The sequence below is a fragment of the Eleginops maclovinus genome, chromosome 10, assembly GCF_036324505.1.
Source record: "Eleginops maclovinus isolate JMC-PN-2008 ecotype Puerto Natales chromosome 10, JC_Emac_rtc_rv5, whole genome shotgun sequence".
In the NCBI taxonomy this organism is placed as follows: Eukaryota; Metazoa; Chordata; class Actinopteri; order Perciformes; family Eleginopidae; genus Eleginops; species Eleginops maclovinus.
The window spans coordinates 3,961,313-3,981,927 of NC_086358.1; the positions used below are offsets into that span (position 1 = coordinate 3,961,313).

At 41.9% G+C, this 20,615-nt stretch overlaps 1 protein-coding gene, 1 long non-coding RNA gene and 2 other non-coding genes across 5 annotated transcripts in view; 2 read left to right on the forward strand and 2 right to left on the reverse strand.

Moving 5' to 3' along the window:
- The window catches only part of LOC134871388 (uncharacterized), a 37,942-nt gene extending 23,738 nt beyond the window's left edge, over positions 1–14,204 (reverse strand). For both annotated transcript variants that reach the window (XR_010166678.1, XR_010166679.1), the window contains exon 1: positions 14,119–14,204. This is a non-coding gene — a long non-coding RNA (uncharacterized LOC134871388). The remainder of the gene's footprint in view (positions 1–14,118) is intronic.
- A 4,718-nt stretch (positions 14,205–18,922) lies between these two features.
- On the forward strand, positions 18,923–19,016 carry trnai-uau (transfer RNA isoleucine (anticodon UAU)). Its single transcript has 2 exons — positions 18,923–18,960; positions 18,981–19,016. It is a non-coding gene; the product is annotated as a tRNA-Ile (tRNA).
- A 69-nt stretch (positions 19,017–19,085) lies between these two features.
- The window catches only part of rhbdf1b (rhomboid 5 homolog 1b (Drosophila)), a 29,612-nt gene continuing 28,082 nt past the window's right edge, over positions 19,086–20,615 (reverse strand). Inside the window, 1 exon segment of the mRNA XM_063892940.1 lies at positions 19,086–20,167. Within this exon segment, the coding sequence (XP_063749010.1) occupies positions 19,972–20,167 (196 nt within the window). The 3' untranslated portion in view covers positions 19,086–19,971.
- trnar-ccu (transfer RNA arginine (anticodon CCU)) lies at positions 20,535–20,607 on the forward strand. The gene has a single exon. It is a non-coding gene; the product is annotated as a tRNA-Arg (tRNA).

The following is a 20,615-nucleotide window of genomic DNA, read 5'->3' on the forward strand; positions in this document are numbered from 1 at the left end:
CGTTTCAGTGCATTTACTCGAAACGCAGCACATTTCATGTTCTCGATTTCCTGTCAGCAAACAAAGGCGAAGACTCTTTTGTCGAGGCTCCAATTCCTCCGCTACACCCCTCCTGTGCTTCCCTGTGATTAGGTTCAGAGCACATTGCGGGGGTGAGGGGCGTGAAATCATTTGTGGTTGTAATTATGGGCTCCCCTCTCCAGAGTAATCATGAGCTATTAAAACCCGCCCTCCGCTCAGCCCCCCAACAATGCCAGTTAACATCTATGTTCCTCGGGGAGGCTGCAGGGAAGAGGCCAACTACCCGCAAACTGCAGTGGGCTGTGTGGGTGTGAGTGTGTGTGTGTTTTACCTGTGCAGCAAGCCTTTTGTGTGCATGGAAATACTTAAGGTAACACAGAGGCTTTAAGGCAGAGCTAAAACAAATATAATACAACATAGAAATAGAAAATGTAGAGCAGATTTTTTGTATTTAGCTACTTCTACTTTACATTGGCATAATCTGTAAAGGTAGCACAGCTAAAAAAAATAGCTTTGCACTTGATCTTTAACCCTATGCAGATAAATAATGGGATGTTTAAAGGTTATGATTAATTAAAGTCCTTCAGAAAAGCTAACTTCTGTAAGGTATATCGGGGCTAAAGCTACAGTCACCTTATCCCGGCCGACTAGAAGAAGAAGGAACCCTCAATGGACCGATCCTAGTGTTAGGAGCAGTGGGCTGCCAATATGTACGGTGCCCGGGGAGCAGTGCCTTGCTCAGTTCCCAAGCCAAGTCCCAATGGACTTCTCCACCACCGCCCAGATAAACAGTATAGGAATAAGTAGCAGAACTTATTCAATCATGGAGTGGATTGTGTTTTATTTATTTCATGATAAATGTGGGAGGAACTCAGTGTGATGATCTGCCACGCATTCACAATCATTTCCAACTATTCCCCGAGTAAAGACAACTGATCTTTTCTTATGACCCTTCCTCTCCAAAATATCTCTCATACTGTGTCTGACTAACACTTCTGACGCCTTGGGTTAGCTTTGGTTTGGCGTCAAGAGTATTTTTTGTACTGAACAAGGACTGGATTTGGCTCTGGATCTCTTACAGGTGTGCCTTGACTTGTCTGAGGTACTTAAGGAGGGTCATATGGAGAGTTTCCACTTCCCAATGTCAGCAATGGCTTTGATTTCTTACAACAGTGCTATAGTTTCTGTTAGGTAATAGGTGTCAGTGTCTCTCCTTCGACCCCTCACTCCCTGCCTCTGACGGTTTCATAGGCTTTGAGCCTCCCCTCGTAACACCCTGGTTGAATGAACACAATCCCATTATCGGTGACAGTCAATTAAACATCTAAATGCCAAATTGTGAATGCTTGATGCCGCGACACAGAGGGCAAATGAAGATCGCTGGCCAGAGACCGGGAGGGGAGGATGATGACGATACTGAATACAGTTAGAAAGTTGATGTTGTTTTTATAAAATGAAAAATATTCGATGTGTTTCTCTTGTTCGAACTACAACTTGAGAAGAGACAGAAGGAGAAGTAAAAGAAGTAGAGGAAGAAGGAGGAGTAGAAGAAGGATAAGAAGAAGAAGACAGAGGAGGAGTAGAAGAAATACGAAGGACAAGAAGGAGGAGAAGAACAATGCAAGAATGGGGAAACAGTAAAAGGTCAAATCAAAGTGTGTGTGTGTGTGTGTGTGTGTGTGTGTGTGTGTGTGTGTGTGTGTGTGTGTGTGTGTGTGTGTGTGTGTGTGTGTGTGTGTGTGTGTGTGTGTGTGTGTGTGTGTGTGTGTGTTTTATTGAGAGGGAACTGTAGTGAACATTTCTGTCACATTGTATTGACACAGCAGGGAGTGAGAGAAAAAAGAGGAGAATGGAGTGAGAGGAGGAGTGTTTATTCTCCTTTCCTTCCCTCCTCTACTCAGTCTTTTCCCTCCCTTTTTGTCCTTTCAGCGGTATGTGTGCCAGTGTGTGTGTGTGTGTGTGTGTGTGTTTGTCCACCAGTGTGTGTGTACGCACTCTCCGGCACACTTGAATCTTTTACTGATTACCTCAGACACATCACATCTTTCTGGAGGGCTTTTAACGGAGGGGGATTATCAGGCAGCCGGAGCCTTTTAACCCCCTCCCTGCTCCCAGCTGAGAAATGCTTCAATTACATCTCCAAAAAATAAGGTGCAAGATGCAACATTTCTGCCAAATCTAGGAGAGAATACACACACAACTATCTCTGTTTTGGGTTGAATTAATTATGGGCTGTCCAATCTGCGTCAATGTTATTGAAGTGCATTGATTTACTTTATCTTAGCAGAAGGAAAACAGCTCATCATTTACACCCCTTCAACGAGGACATTCAGAGGACAGGAAATAGATTAGCTCTATGTATGCTATAAGTTTAAAGTCACTTTCATGTAAATCCTCCTCTTCTTTGACCAATTATTCATGAGCATTCAATCACACGGCTATAATTCAACGGTTTGATTCTGCAAACTGTCTTTTCATGGTGGGATTAGTAGAAAAACTAGGGATTTTTTTCAGGTCGGATGGTTTTCAAACGATGTCCCGTGACACCTTTTCCCTATTTCTTAATACAGGGGTGTCCAAACTTTTTCCACCGAGGGCCACACATAAAAAAACATACGAAGTGCTGGGCCCCTCAGTAGAGGTGAGGTGTATTGTTCGTAAGTTAATTGATAAGTAATCAAAATCAATCAAATGCAGGTATCAGAAATCAAAGGTTCACATAGGGTTTCATTTATTTTGTGACAAGTGTTCACTAGTAACAAATATGATGGCTATGAGGACAACATCAGGGTCATGGTTTTGCTTTATAGAGGTTTGTGTTGGTGGATAAATGACTTTACACTAGCAATAGCATCAAAGCGTACTTAGCATTATGGCCTATTTCTAAATCTTATTAAACTATACTGGAGTATTGATGCATTAATGTGTCTATAACAACGGGTTCAGGTGAAGCTCTTATTGACCTTTAAACTAAACAGGGCTGTCCAAACTGCGTCCTGTTGTCCATTTTTAAAATCGGCCCTCAGCAAATCCAAAAAGTATAATGGCATAGAGCCCACACCCGACACTTGCTTGTCTTGTATTGTGCTTCTTTAATACTGTATATATGTACAAATATATCACACCGTAGTATTCATGCCCACACACAGTAAGCCTGAAATATACCCTCCATATTTCCCCTTATTATCATCAATCTGAGGCTTCTGGTTTAAGGGAAGAGCTGCCAACCAAATAAATGACACCGTACGGAGAGCTGTGTTTTTTCTGAAAGCATACTCAAACATACTCACCAACATTTGACTGATTTTGCTGACTTATAACTTAACTTATGGAGGTAATATACCTCGACTTTACTGAGGGTCCCCCTGATCTCAACTAAACTTAACACAAAAAGTAAGGACATTTGTGTTTGGTAGCTTATTAGTCTTGGCAATAAAACTTCTAGCCTGTTTTCTTACCTTCCAAATGGTGAGGAACATGCATTTGTGGGAGGTCAATGTCTATTTGGATTTATTAGTTGATCTTGTATTAGCTTATAATCTAAATGGCTAAGAAGGTAAAGCTGTCGGATAAATGTAGTGGAGTAAAAACTAAAATACGGTCTCCCAGAATGTGTTAGAGTAGTATAAAGTATAACACAATCAGGTATAGAACTCAGAACGTTTCCTAATTGTTGAGCAAATGCACTTCGCTAGACTCCCCCCTGGCTGTGAGTATGGTGAGGGTATGGTGTGATATATATCCGTCCCTCAGAGATAAACACACTGTCTTACATGTGTGCCATCTCTGAGGTGGTCGGGTGTCTCCCCCGCCCCCCCTTCATGTTTTCCTCTGTTTTATGTGTGTGTCCTGCCTATCCTCTCCCATTCAATCCCCCGTTTACCATGACAATAGCCGCCTGCAGAGACCCTCTCCTCATGTAAAGCCCCGACCACCGCCGGCTACTGGCAGGAAACCATTCACTGCCACCCCAGCCACCATAAAGAGCCTGGCACCCAACCCCCCCTCCCCACTTCCCCCCCCGGTAAACGAGCGACACCACCCTTGTTGTGTCTGCGTATCGGAGGCAGGACGGTGGAGCTGTCGGGGTTTATGTACTTGGTTTTGTCCAGGGTGCAAGAAGAGGAGGGGTCTGGTTTTTATGTACCCAATAGGATACCTGAATGGACAGGAAAACTGTTAAGGACAAATTGTTCGCCGTTTAACTTGAGAGGAAAGAATAAAAGGAAACGGGAGAGGACCAGATTGTTTCAAGACCAGACGTGGTAATAACAGTCTGAGTGCGGCGCATTAGCATGTCCTGTTGGTAATTGGTTTCCTCGTCCAGCACTACTGTTTATATCCTGGCTGTTGTGAATTATTTGGTCAAAATGATGACGATAAAAGAGAAAACATGTTGGTTTTATTCATTTTTCAACACGGACATCTCCCCTGGTATTCTGAATGATTCAATACATGTGAAGGCAGACACTAAAAATACTTTGCTATATCACCTTGAACGCCGTTATTCAGCTTGGGGACCGACTCTGTTCGCTGGTGCTTTGTAACATCAGTGGTTTTGAGCTCTCAGAAGGTAAATGAATAGGAATCTGAATCAGAATTCCTTTATTTGCCACACAGCATGGAGCTTTACATTGATACAGCATAGGGAAATAGGGGAAATGAGTAGTCTATTGAATAAATAATAAGAAATAGTGAAACATTAAAGGGGCCCTATTAGCCCTATTTCCTTTCCTGTAGTGTGTTATGTAGGTTTTTGTGCATGTAAATGGTCTGCAGAGGCTAAAATCCCAGAGTTTCTCTCCCACACACTTTCCCTAGCCTGCCTGAAGCGCCTCCAATCAGAGCAGACTGGGCTCTGGTGACATGTCCCGGGAGAGACACTACATACTGATATGAACCTGAAGATGAGCAGAATAGGGCCTCTTTAAACACAGTAAAGTCGGACAAGGACATATTTTGTCAACCATGGTCGGATATACGAAGCGAAGGCGTGCTGCACAGATCCTTTATGTGGTTTTGTGCCCATGATTGCTAAATTAGTGGAAAAAAAATGCAGTCACAAAACATCTCCTTGAGGAGGGCTGGAGGTCAGACGGGTTAGCAGCCTCTTTAGCAGAAACACACATGATTGGTCTCGTCTGAAGAGCTGCGTTCTCTCCAAAAATCAGCAATTTAGTTGTGAGGCATTCACGGAGGCCTCGTGTGATTGGAGGAAGAGGTTGTGTTTGTGTGTATGAATGTGTGTCGATGTGTGTGTGTGTGTGTGCATGCCTCAGACCTTGGGAGGGCTGGCTGCACAAGCCCAAACTTGCCCCGGCGATGCCACAAAGCCTGTCAGAAAATCAAAGATGACGGGGAGGCGAGAAGCAGAAGGAGGATATTCACCGGTGATTCTTATGGAGGTGGAAACACACACACACCTGTCACACAAAAGCTGATATATGATCCAGCCACGCTTATACTGGAATTTGTCTGTTACTAAATCTGCGACCCATTGAGAGAAACATGAGGAAACAAAAGACACTTATCTCGGGGAAGGGTCGGATCCAACCGTTATTGACGCAGGTGATGCGAGATAAAACAGTACAGGTTGTGAGTGTGTGTGTGCGTGTGTGTGTGTGTTCCCTTGACCTCACACAGGCAGAACTCCTATAAAGAAACATGATTAAACAACACATTGAAGGGGAGTTTGCAGATGTCGCCTGATAAGCAATGAGAGGAAAGAGTGTGCTGTTGATTTAACCCTAATCCCTTTAAACGTATTGACAGAAGCTGTAGCAGACACGGAGATCTGTTGGCAGGTGAGAGGTCGCTTGTTGAATTTTCCACTGGTTTCACACAGTAAATACAAGTTTTCCTCTTGAGTTACAGACTCCAGACTGATTCCCGACTTATCAGAGGATGATTAGATGATTGAAGTTCAAGGAGAAATTCAAACTCTGAGTGAAATGTCTCGAAACAGGAGACCCATCGTTACTGCGGCCAATCAACACCAGAGTATTCACGCAAGTCTCAGTAAATGGAAAGCCACCTGGGCGAGATTGCCTTTTATGTGGCGCTTTGAAGATTATAGTTTGATGACAGTGTTTAAAATGGGCTCATCTTATGGTGCACACCGCCAAAAATATTCATGAGACATTGATTTGGTCGTCAGACGGTGTCTTGAACAGTTGATTTGTTGCCATGTAGGAATATTGAGGGAAAGGATTGATGTTTAAGATCTGAAATGGAGCTTGATTTGCATTGTGATCCACACAGAAAATGAATGCTCTCTCTTTGCATAAATGTGTTAAATATTAATAGAACCAAACATACGGAATCAGAATCGTCTCGCTGCAAAACACGCTGATGATTGACCAGCAGAAATGGCCCATGCTCGGGGGAGTGGAATGCCGTGTCCTGCTGAGAGACGTGAAGCTCTGCTGAGCCTGGAGTTAATATATTGCAGTACAGGGAGTAAGGGTGTGTGTGCATGTGTATCTCTACATTTTAACGTGTGCAGGATTGCAAGGTACGTTATATTGCATTATTTGAGACTTTCCAAAAACCAAACAAGCCACGTCATGCAGCAACAGGTCAGGTGTGAGGAAGTAAACAAATACGGCAGGATTCAAACCTTCACTACCACTACTTCCATCACCTTTGGTATGATTTACAACAACACAGCATGTATTTATCTCCATTTCTGACAATAAATCACAGGTTGTATTTCAGCAAGTGCTACTAAAGCTCCCTCCAGTGACATATGATCATATCATTGGTTCATTTAAGATGAAAGTAACATTTGATTGATACAGTTTGAGGCGATGGAGCTAGATAATCTTAAGGGAAGGCTAGCCAATGACATTTTGCGTGCCATTTAACGCCGTGTTCTGGTTCCCAACTCGTCACATATGGACTAACAGTGGACGTTTCAAACATGTGGTTCATAGTGGAATCAAACAAATTGAAAATACTTGGTTATGTTTAGGAGAAGACAATTAAAGAATGTGTATCCTTTGGTGAAGAAAGTTACCAAAGTAAGGACAATTCAAGTCAACGTAAATAAGTGAATGGTTGACTTTTGGTTTCATGCAGGACATTAACAGTGATCTCTGTACGAGAGTCGTCCCCAACTCCTCCATTGTCGACTCATACTATCTAAATACTCTTGATCTGCAAAATGATTTGTAAATAAAGCTATCAAATAACTTTTTCAAGTCAAATGTGGAATATTTGCTTTCAAAATGTAGTGGAGTTGCAGTATAAAGTATAAAATGGAACTAGTCAGTGAAGCACGAGTACCTAAAAACATCATTCAAGTTGATTAAATGTACGGAGTTAATTTGCACCAGTGAAATTAACCATATGGCACTCGCATCTGGAGCGGGTTTGAACCAAAACAACCCAAAAATTCAGAGTGAAAATGCTCCACTCGCATAACCATCAACTACACAGCAGGCTTTCTGTGATTTCTCCTTCACTGTGTCCTTGTCCTCCACCTGTGCTGAGTCACGATGGCCCATCACACCCTCTCACCTGGAAACAGCCGCTCCTCTGTCCAGGCAGGCCCGGACTCGCCTCCGACAATCATTTAGTCCTGCTAGTCGCAATGCTGCCCTCCCCACAGTCTCCCCGCGGCACTGACCCATCGCTAACTCATTGAGAAAAGAACGAAACGAAGACGAGGAACCGGACCGTTTCGTTGGGAACAATAAGAGTGCGATGTGGGAGAGCCACATTCCTCTGATTACTAATGACCGGGGACAATACTGGACATGAGACGGGGCTCATTCACTGTCCTTATACACTTTAACTGTAAGAGGGAGCCTCTTATGTTGAGATAAAGGAGGTTATCAACACAAAATGATGCTTCTTTTAAGTCATTTTGAATCTCCAACTACAACACATCTAAAAATAGTCTACATGAAATCCAGTGAAGGGCCCCTTTGGACATTTAGAAATACAACTCACATACACACCGGAAAGAGTCTCACACAAACAAATGAAACCCAACACGCTCATACACTTGTAATATGTTGAAATGTTCTCAGAAAAAGATGAGACACGCTCTCATAAACACATGTGGAATATGAAACACACACACACCAAACCAAACTTTCTCATAAACACATCTGGAATGTGAAATATTCTCACATCAAAACGTTAACCATGCTGTGGTGAAACACTCACACACACATGAAACCAAACACTCATACACACGTGAACGGCTCTTATATACACATGGGAAATGTTGGTGAATAAAAATGTGAAATGCTCTCATTTAATTACCGGACATTTGAAAGGTGTGAAACTCACCTTTTCTATCATCTTATCTTTGTTTTGTGGTCATTTACTTTTGACATTCTCTTTCCCTCTCCAAAGTGTGCCGTGTGAATATCAGATAGCAATTCAAAGAAAACGAATCGGGTGAGATGTTACCCACACAGAGGGGGAGGAGGGGAAGGTGGGGGTGGGGGGTGGGGGGGTCGTGTCCGTGGAGTGAGAGAGAGAAAGAGAGAATTACCAACCATCAGAGAGATCCTGAGAGGGCATTCAGGGAAGGAGTATTGTTAGAGTGAGCACTAATGAGGTGTGTGTGCGTGTACAGTAGGTGCACCTGTGTGTGTGTGTGTGTGTGTGTGTGTGTGTGTGTGTGTGTGTGTGTGTGTGTGTCTGTGTAATTAGTGACTGGGAGCCAATGAGTGGAGGATAAGAGCGGGTTTTCAGGACGGCTGGAGGACACATGGCAAGGAAGAGAAGGATTGTCCTCTGGAGATGACAGGGAAATGTGTGTGTGTGTGTGTGTGTGTGTGTGTGTGTGTGTGTGTGTGTGTGTGTGTGTGTGTGTGTGTGTGTGTGTGTGTAGGCAAGGGGGGGCACTCAGGATGTAAATTAAAGTAAGAAATCTCCCCTGGCTTTGTCCTCCTTGTTGATGCAAATCTCCAAAGACTTCAGTGCAACCTGATGTTTGCGTTGCTTATGACAAACTACTTCATGTCAGCGAAAGCTCACACACTCAGGTAAAGCTTCTTCAAGATGCTAACTCCACTGTGTTTGATAGTACTTGTGTGAGTCAGAGATGCTATATCATTTCTCTGACAGTACCTAATTGGATGTCCATTGATTAACTGAACTTCAAAATAGTTTGGGGGTCAAAAAAAAGAGATAGATTGTTAAAGCAACACCTGGAAATCTTTACGGACGGTTTAAAAGTTAGACATTTTCAAGAAAGCACCCACTATAATCTGCATTCAAAGACAGTCATTTAGGTCATTTATCGTTGGTATGGACTAAAATGTAAACGAAGATACTCCAAACAAAGCAGAGAAGTTTATATTTGCAGTTTAGTTTCATGTTCAGACTATTTATTTATACCTGTATGTATATTTGGTTTGCAGGTTTCCATTGTGACAAATCTTCAAAAAGTACCCCGTGCTTCCTCCCTTTAAAACCACTTGAACAAACATGACCGTTGAAAACAGAAATAGATAAATAGCGGTTGCTTCAACAGCATCTGTGTAATTTGTTAGGAAGATTTGTGGAAAAACTACAGGCTGTATTTATGGGTTATTAGAAGCCAATACCTGTTGAAGCATACATGAATTTCACGATGAATACAGACTTTATTCTTCACTTATCTAATCGGCCTTGGCAGCGGAGGTCTGTGCTCTCTGTTTACCTTCTAGTTAAGATGTTTTCAAAGAGTGTTTTTCTCTTTGACAAGAACAAAGTGCTTCAAAGAAGAAGAGTGACTGTTTCGTTTGGATAAAGCTTCTCTCGTTCCCTCAACTCTGATAAAGTGCAGCACAGAATCTTCTCTGAGCTTTCTACAAAATATGAGAACTATTCAGAGTTTCGTGGAGAGTGAAGAAAGTGGCAACTTCCTAAAAGAAGTAAGCTCAGTCTGCTCTGATTGGTTAGCTGGAGGGCTCGGTTTCGATTAGTCAACAGCTTAGAGATGTCCCGCCCCTTAACCTATCACGTACGATGTGTTGGAGCGCTAGCCAATAGAAGCGTGAGTGTTACATAGGGATGTCATTCTGTTTTGGAAGTAAACAAAGGAGTCCAATGGAGGTATTTCAGGCTGGGGGGAGTGGGAGAGAGGGAGGGATTTTAGCCTCTGCAGACCGTTTACATGCACAGAAACCTATATAAACACTCTACAGGAAAGGGAAAACCCCCAATAGTTTATTAGGGCCTCTTCAAAGGACTGAACTAGAAAATGAATAGGTCCAATAAAAATATGACATACAGATTGATGGGCTGAGTAAAGCTAAAATAAAGTACTTCAATAATTTACTTAAAGACTCTATCCTAATGTTTTTGCAGCCAGATAAGCCAATACTAAAAGCCACGTTCACCCTGTTTTTATTTACATTATACATATTTTATTTGGACTACTGTATAAAACCAGAATCGGAAATAAGAATCTGCTAAATATATTTTCAAACTAAGATATTGTGGAGTATGAGCAGAAGGGTTCACTTTTAATCACACACACACACACACACACACACACACACACACACACACACACACACACACACACACACACACACACACACACACACACACACACACACACACACACACACACACACACACACACACACACACACACACACACACACACACACACACACACACACACACACACACACACACACACACACACACACACACACCAGGTGGTGTATAGGACCATGTGGGCCTATAACATTACTCTCCATCAGCTCTGCCATAGGTGGATCAGACAGGTGCTTGCTAGGCCTCCCCCCTCACCCTCACCCTCCCTCTTACACACACACTCACACCCCTCCCCCCTTTTGGTCCTTCACCTGATGTTCTGGGTGCTGAGTCTGAGGACTGTGTGTTTGTGTGTTAGTCTTACAGGCACAATGAAGAGAGAGGGTCTGTCAGTGGCCACCTGTTGTCCAGCTGTCAGGGTCCCGTTTCAGGGTCGCCTTTCCATGCAGAGACAACAGCAGCTACATCCATCCACCTATCCACCTATCCACCTATCCACCTATCCATCTCTCCATCTATCTATCGATCTGTCTATCAAAAATATTAGATATTTGTTCCTTATTCTTTGAACTCAAACCCCCACAAACGCCATCAAGTGTTGCTAGCGTTCCATTGGAAAATGTAAGGTTTGCACCGTCTCGCAACAAGGATATGTCGTTGTCTAAAATGTATTCAAAAAACGTAGACTCAAAGCTATCTATATTTATTTATATATAAATAGTTTTATCTAATTATTTTACTTTTATTATGTCTTTTATTTTATTTTAAGAAATGTACAGGCCACACATAACCAAATGAGATAGCTCAAACTAAAATACATTTAATAAATAATAATCCACCAAACACGAATAAGAGAAAAGACATACTAATAGACACTGATTAACGAGACACATTTCAGAGATGACGGATGCATCAAAGTACAATATTTGTCAAAAACAACATTTCTAATTATCTCAATCTTTAAAAAGTTCTTATTAGTCTTTTGTCAACTCTGTTTTCACTTATAGCTGTTGCTGTTTTGACACGACTACACGAGAGGCGGCAAAAAAGGAAAACAGCGAAAGAGGAAAATGTGTTTTGAAATTGCGTGCCATTTATTTGCACTTATCCCTTTGGTCTACATAAATCTTAAGTATATACCGACCATCAATCTGTGAAACCCGAGTTAATTTCCTCCTAAAAACATGCTTCTATTAAAAGATGTGCTGATGATGAGGAGAAAGTGGAGGGGGGGGGGGGGGTTCTGTTGGGTATCTAAGTGTGTCTCGTTTGATGCTGATCAATAGCTCGTAGATACCATCCTCTTCATGTCACATTACCATCTCTATAGGAGCCGTGATGAGCGGTCGGGGGTTGTGGAGAGTAGTTGAAAAATCCAAATGATGAATGAGTGATGGAAATTGGGAGGCATGACATGGACAGGAGGAGGAGGAGGACGTGACAGGATGGAGTTAGATTGGAGAGGAGACAAGTGTGTGTGGGGGGGAGGATAGGTGGAAGGTGGGAGGAGAGATAATTTCCTATGAGGAGTCTGCAGGGGGTGGGGGAGGCAGCGAGTTGGGGGAAGGGTCTCTATAATGGCTCTAGGTGAGGCCTCTTTTTACACCAAGCACCCTATGACAGAATAAGAAGTGGTGAGACGATTTTTTCAGAATGTGCATGCTGGCCGGGTCATTAATTTGTCACCATTAGCTGCTCCACCAGGCTTTACTGTGACAAAGATGGAAGGGGGAGAGAAGATATTAGATCACATAGTGATATATGGGTTATCCATGACTTATACAGTAGATTTTGCTCTATTCTACTTGTTTTGAGTCCCTTTTTCAAAATGCTCGATACAAAAACTGCAAATTTTGACATTTTTACGCTCAAATCAGGTTGCAAACTTGGGGCATAGACAAAAGCGGAATGCAAGAAAGTGTATAAGAAACAGATTAAGGTAATATATGCTGGTGTTTGTTTGTTTATTACAAAATGTTTCTGTTAAACTTTGAATAAATAGGTCAATCTGGGCTTTAACAAAGAAAAGTAGCCTGATACTGTACATCAAATATGAAGCAACAGCCAGTATGCTAGCTAGCCAGTTAGCCTAGTTAGTGTACAGCTTCAATAATAAAAAAGGAAACAGCTGGCTTTGTACAGTATGTCTACCTATCTATAAAATAACTTATTAACATGTTTTCTCATGTGTGTTTAATTTGTACACCAGCAGAAACATAAAAGCACAAAGTCTTTGTAGCCTACTCTACGCTAAAGGAGTCAAGCAGGCTAGCATGTTAGCTTATTTTAGTATAATTATAAAGATTATAAATGGAAAGAAAACAGCCGGCTTTGTCCACTATTTACAAAATCATCCTAGCTTCTAACATCTATTAACATGTTTTGTTTGTAACATGTGTGTTTATTTGGTAAATAAACAGAAATGTAAACAAAACGTATTTGTGCTAAGCTAATGTCTGCTAGTGCCAGCTAAATTCATACACTACAGACAAAAGAGCTGTGCGAATCCTCTCAGAAATAAAGTGTGTTTTACAAAATGTCAAAGTACCTCTTGAAAAAGGCCACTTGTTCTTCTTTTTGATTTGTAAAATGTCAACAGTATACAGTCTTTAGGATACACACGAATTATAAGACTTCATAAAAAAAGGTCACCACAAAAGTTTCACAGAAACCCCCTCTGCCCTCAAATAACCAGATGACCGAAATGTCAAATGGTTTGACAATCAATAACTCTGGCTAGCCATGGAAAAGGTCTCCTTCACCCTCTGTGTGTGTGTGTGTATGTGTGTGTGTGTGTGTGTGTGTGTGTGTGTGTGTGTGTGTGTGTGTGTGTGTAGAAAGAAAAAGACACACTGAACGTAGAAATGTTAGTTTTTTTCACTAACTGTTTGTATTTTAACATTTCTGGAGAGTGACCTCAATACCCTTTCTATTACATTGTAAATGAACCATATTAGGTGCACGTTCTGTTGTGTTTTGTATGCAGATCAGTGCCTTCTGTGTTTTTGCTCTCAGAGCTCCTCTCCAACATGAGTACACACTTATTTAGACCCAATTACAGACAAGCCTTAATGAATGCTAGAGCCACCGACAGAGAAACAAGGGGAGAGAACCAGCAGTGGCAAATCGCACAGGGAGCACCAACAAGAGTTCTGCACGATAATAAACCTACAGCTTGAATTAATGACATCCAAATCCCAAAGAACAACAAAGCAATTCAAGATTAGTACCCTAAACAGAAGTCATGACGTACCCTGGTATCGGGTTCAATCTGTGGGTGATTGGTGATGGGATGCCATCTAGTGGGCAACCGCTGAAAACTGTAGTGTACTTAGAGGTGCACCCATTGCCATCTCATACATGATCTTCCCTCTGTTTCTTAGATAACAATAATAAATAAATAAAACGTCCAAAACGAAACAGCTGCATCCTGCATGGAACAGCCCGGCTATTTTAGACGTAGTGAAAGTAAAAAGGAGCAAAGCCAATGTTGCTTTCCTAAAAAGAACACACTTGCACAACACGTTTCAGTCTTCAATCATTATCAAGCCATTTTAAACAAGCAGTGTAACTATTAGGACTCACCAGTTTATGTCGTCGCCTTAGTTTTGTTGAAGCTGTCAGTCCACGTGCACAGGTGTGTTTTTCATTACGCTCACTTATCCACCCTGATAAAACTACGGAGCCCGGGCGGGGACATTTTCGTTCTTTTCAATAGGTTTATTGACGGTGTTGTTACCAGAAATGATTGCCTCCTGCTGGACTGGACGAGAGGGGGCGTCACCATGGCCATGCATACATAAAAACGTCAAAGTGAACTGTGGCTACAGCCAGCTAATATTTATATTTGGACTATTATCAAATTTGACATATAAACGAGACCCCATTGGGAATTTCAGAGAATGTCGTCTGATCTTTTGAATGACATTTCAAATATGAGTGAATGTATTTCTAATGTAATGTGAGCTGGCATAGCTTGTACCGTAAAGCACAATGGAAGCACTTTACCTGGACTAGCTTCAGACCACTGGCTTCTACTTTAAACACTGTAAGGGTTAGCGTAATTAGCCTAAACCCCGTTTGAATTGTACCATTTGCTTTCTGCATCTTAACTATAATCACCATTAGTCTGTATAATTTGGCCTTATCTTCCCCCCACATCGCTGCTCCTGGTTGATCAGGTCTGTTTTCTCACTGGTCTGCACAGTAACTGAGCTTATTCCTATCTCTTAGTACGTATACATAATATATATTCAAATATCAGGCTTTATTTAGGCTTCATACATATTTCATGGAGCCTTTGTTTTTGTTTTTTGGAGTGGAGACATGTTTTGACTTGAGGCAAATATGATTAGAACCAGTCTAAGAATCAGTTAAATATGCAGACCCGAGGAATAGATGGTGGCATAGAGTGTGACCAGGGTTGGGTCAGATTACTTTAAAATGTAATCGATTACTGATTTCAAATTACATGGTAATTTTTGTAATCAGTTACGTAATCAGTTGGATTACCAAAAACATGTAACGTAATCTGATTACTTTTAGATTACTTCCACAAGTATGCACCTTTAAAAGACACCGCCACAGAATTGACCAAAGAATTTTCATTTTATTTTTCACTTGATAATTTCATTACATCTATTTTGCTCTTAGTAAAGCTGTCAGTTTGTTAATTAACTACACATTTTATTAACTAAACATATCTTAAAACAGTCAACACATGTTCAACCCATCTGCAAATGAGGGTCAGCAATGAACTGAAGAACTCCCCTTCCCACCCCCTCCCTTCCCACCCCCTCTAGAAACTTTCTGACCTCGTCAGCAACACCACTTCTGACACTGGGATGTTCTGGTCCATAACTGAAGAAATCCTCATCTGACTGCGCAGAATTCCCACTTTCGTTCGCCTCAGGAATTTCATTTGGATCTAGGCGGCTTGCTTCTGATACCAACAGCTGGCGCACATCCTCTCTCTCAGGTTCTGCCAGCCACCACAAACGGAACTGTGGCATTGTTGCTGTTGCAATTTTTGCATCCTGACTGGTGAATGTCTGTGCAAAGCGTTTGTTTTTTTTGCTCTTAGTAAAGCTGTCAGTTTGTTAATTAACTACACATTTTATTAACTAAACATATCTTAAAACAGTCAACACATTTTCAACACATCTGCATATGAATCTTTTTTTTATGAGGGTCAGCACTGAACTGAAGAACTCCCCTTCCCACCTCCTCCCTGCCCCAATCCCCCCTTCCCCAGCCCTCTTCATCCTCCCCCAACCCAAGCCCTCCCATCCCTTACCTCTCACACACAGAATAGATGGAAGAGAGAGAAAAAAAACATCTGCTCATTAATCAAAGGCCACAGAAACAAGTTTCCTATTGTATCTCATCAGTAGCACTTGTTCAAAATGTTCATCTGTCAAGCGGTTCCTCTGGGGTGTAAGGATGTTGCCGCCATGGCTGAAGAGCCGCTCCACAGGTGCACTCGAGGGTAAGATGGTGTTATATTTCAGAAACAGCCTCTTCACCTTTGGAAACTCATTAAGGCAGTCAAGGCTCTTGCTTGTTCCTTCTAGAAACTTTCTGACCTCGTCAGCAACACCACTTCTGACACTGGGATGTTCTGGTCCATAACTGAAGAAATCCTCATCTGACTGTGCAGAATTCCCACTTTCGTTCGCCTCAGGAATTTCATTTGGATCTAGGCGGCTTGCCTCTGATACCAACAGCTGGCGCACATCCTCTCTCTCAGGTTCTGCCAGCCACCACAAACGGAACTGTGGCATTGTTGCTGTTGCAATTTTTGCATCCTGATTGGTGAATGTCTGTGCAAAGCGTTTGTCGATTGCTGCCAGGATGGTGTGAATGGCAGCATTGAAAAAGCGTGTTGAAATTCTCTGTTCACGTAGCTTCTTCTTCAGAGTAAGAAGTGTGGGTATCAGCAGTCCAAAGAAACATTTATGTTCTCCTTGCAGAAGGTCAAGGGCGAAAGAGAGAGGCCTCAGGACCTCTGCATATTCTTTCAAGAAGGCAATCTCATGGGGCAATAACCTGGTAACCTCCAGGCGGTCACAAATTTCCCCTAGCTGTACCTCACTGAAAGACACAACTTTTTGCACTGCATTATATTCGGAGTTCCAGCGTGTGACACATGGAACAATGAATTTCATCTTGCCTATCTCTTCAACTGCTTCAGCAGCCAGTGATGACCTGTGGGTCTTATTCCATAATGCAGAGCATTTGGCCATTGCACTGTTGTAGACTCTACGTGTTGACCCCTGTTTCAAAGCAGTTGTGAGATCCTTTGTTGCGATTAGGTTAAGTGTGTGCGAAGCACACCTTTGATGCGGCGGAAGAAAAAGGTGTACATGCTCATCGGTTTCCTCTGACAGAATGGTGTTAACATCTTCAAAAGTGACTTCTTCTTCTTCTTTATCATCATCATCATTTGCAGAAAATTCTTTGAAGGCTTTAACGAAATTGCTTCCGTTGTCTGTCACTGTTGCTGCTACTTTATGTTCGATGTTGTATGTGGTGTGGATTTCATTTATCTTTGCAGCAATGACATCAAATGTGTGTCTGCCTTTCATTCTGACACAGGCAAGAGCTGCAGATTTCCTGTCCAGCTCACCTTCCTCGATCCAATGGCATGTCATCCCAAAAAAGCTCCTATTAGAAGCTGTCCATATATCAGCAGTTGTGCAGACTGACTGCACTTGTTGTAATTTTGTTTTAAGTTTGTCTTTCATGTTCATGTATTCACTTTGAAGTTTAGCCATCAGTGTCTTTCTGGTCATCACAGTTTTCCCCCCACTTAATCCCTCAATAAGTCCTTTAAATGCTGGTTCTTCCAGTATGCTAAAGGACTGGACATCATCCACGATGAAGGTTAACATAAGTGAGTTAACCTTGGATTGTGAAATGTTGCTCTGAAATTGTGTGAGCCTCGCCTGCTTTTCTTTAGGTGGTCCAGTCTGTTGTTGATCTGTTGTGTCCAGCTCAGGCCTCTTCTCATACTTTCCAGCATGCTTTCTCTGAAATAATCACACAAGGGAAAAAATATTACTATTCTCTATTTATTATTATTATTATTTTGATCACACAATTATTTTCATTCTTTCATCATGACTCATTAATGTTTGATCAACTTCTGTTTTATCTGAAATACATGTTCTAGTGTGCTGTTTACACAGGCTGTAATGCAAAAGTTGCTGATATGAAACTTGGTGAAATTAATTATGAAACTGTCCCCACCGATTGCATTGACTTCGGGTCAGCCCGCGCATCAATGCTGGCTACCACGTATACCTCAACGTTAGGTTTATAAAAATGATTCGGGACGCCTCTGCGACCATTGTCTTTCCTCGCGGCTAGCACTAACATTAACCAAAACCAGGATACAATTCAATGGCAACCCTCTGCACGCAAATTTTTTTCAGCACGGCTAAATGAATGTTCAGTTTAGCTTGCTAGTTTACTTAGATGGGTTGGAAATCAAATGAGTGGTGGTCACACAGCAAATGACTGAAAATTACACAGCATAACACTGCTATAATATTATCGTACATATCTAACTTCGATACACACTTGCTTGCGTTTCTTCACAAATGCGCCGTCTTAGTTTGAAATAAATATTAAGTGACACATAAGACACATACACGTAAGAGGGTGATAATAGTGTCGTTCCAAGCTAATAACTAGCTGCTAGTGTTAATAATAACGTTCAACTTACCTCGAGGTGTTTGTTCAGATTTGAAGTGGATGTCAACGCCGTTGACAGTACATATACATTGTTGTTCTCCACGGTCTTTAATTCAAAATTGTTCCGATATTGCCACGTGTTAAACACATTTTTCCCAACGGGGGTCTGTCTACAGATGTCGACGGCTCCTCCATCTTGAGTTTTGATTTGAACCGTTTTTTTGTCAAGAAACTACATAGGCAAATGGATGATGGTGCCATCTAGTGGATAAACGAATGAACTGCTTGTCAAATTAATAGATAGTTTGGCTGTCATAAAAAGTTTCATTGTTTGCAAGATAAAATGTAATCAGGTTATCCCCAACAATGTAACTGTAATCTAATTACGCATTTTTGTATTGTAATCTGGGCTGAATACAGTTACTTGATTTTTGTAATCTGATTACGTAATCCAGATTACATGTAATCAGTTACTACCCAACCCTGAGTGTGACTGCACTCTTGCTTGTATTTTACATATTTCTGTTTTCCTAGTCCTTGGCAGTTCCAGTTTCCAACAACCTTTTTTGTTGAGGCAGAGGAGATGAATGCATAGCCTGCTATTATCACAGCAACATCTGCTTTAGTGGAGTTGATGTTTCTCTTTACCCTATACAGATGTTTGATGGATGCTAGTAATAGAAACCTCCAGGCTCCAGTGGCGCAATCGGTCAGCGCGCGGTACTTATAAGACAGTAACCTGCAGAGTGATGCCGAGGTTGTGAGTTCGAGCCTCACCTGGAGCAGAGAAGTTTCCCTTTACATTTCCTCTGTAAGTAATAACACATATATGACTTTAAAAGAAAGAGATGAACTCCGTGCTTTCTTCTGTTTATTGTCAGGTAGCTAAAACACCACCATATTGAGTAAAAACACATATTCACCTCAGTGAGAGTCATTCATACTGAGCAGATTAACATACAGGGGTGAGTTTTACACTTGGCTAAAAATGCATTTGTGATTTAAGTGCTTTAAAGGCTGTGGCGGACACTTTCCAGAGTGGTACAAAAATAACAAAAAGTCTAAATTCAGCCAACAAATAAACTCCATTTTTCTTAAATGAGTTTGTCAGATTGTGTGACACAGCAAAGGTTAAGGAAAAGGACCCAAAACCTCAGAAACCGCTGTCACAAAGTGATTCATGGCACAAAGATGTGTAAGTGTGTGGGTTTTGTGTCAATAAGGCACATTTTGTAGACTCATTTCTTGGCGTGATCCAGTAAATGGACAAATTGTTTGGACATCAGTAAACAAAAGTACAAAAAAAAAGCTCCCCGCTTATTCACTTCAGTGTCTCTGGTTGTACTGCTCCTTTTGGCCACTAAGCGGTACTGTTTAGTCCTTCTTTACCACACAATAAAGTCAATATTTAGGCAGGAAACAACTCCTCCAAGTGTGACTGTCACTGATTAGCCCAGCGAGAGATCAATCACACAGTAATCCATTCAAAGTTTGTCTCCCATGAATGTGAGTACCTTCATTAAATTACCTGAAGGCTTTAATGCACAGCCTCTACTCTTAATAGGGCTGCTGTACCTTTCCAGACAGTGAACAAACACATCCACATGAAATCCTGGTCATTATTCCAGGAAATGTGACAAGCAGTTCCTCAACGAACATCATCAACATGCAGTCCAGCATCCGTACAGATGACATTTATCTCTCTATAGTGTCCGTGCTTTTATTTTCCGGGGCTTGTGTTCAGAGGTGGTGAGCGTTCAGGTCGTACTTGTCGCAGAACTTGTCGGTGATGGGGATGCAGGTGAGGTACTCGCACCAGTCACACTTAACCGGGTAGACGTAGAAGAGGACGGCCAGCGCGGCGAGCAGACCCAGGAAGACCAGCAGGAAAACGCAGATCTGCACCCGCTTCCTGTACATGTCCGACTGCCCAAAGCTGTAGTGGGGAGAGAATGCATTTCATCATGTGCAATTTTATTTAGCTTTCATCTAAAGCAACTTACATAAGTGAGATAAAATCCAGAGATACAAACTCAGAACAGCCAGAAACATGCACTTGCTTCAAATGGGCTAAACCTTGTTAGTGAAATTAGCAACACCTCGTAAATTAATGGCAAAGCTGTAGGGGAAAGATTTGTAGACTTTAAGTTGTCCTTAAATCAATGGGGAGCTAGTTCCATCATTTGGGAGCTAAGAAAGAGAGTCGCAGCAGCTTCAGGGGCCCATTCTTATCTCATTTAAACCCACATATTGTGTTCCCTGTATTGTTGTTTACAGTTGAACAGGATGTTATGACATGTGCAGCCCCAGTGGCCTAATGGATAAGGCACTGGCCTCCTAAGCCAGGGATTGTGGGTTCGAGTCCCATCTGGGGTGATAAGCAC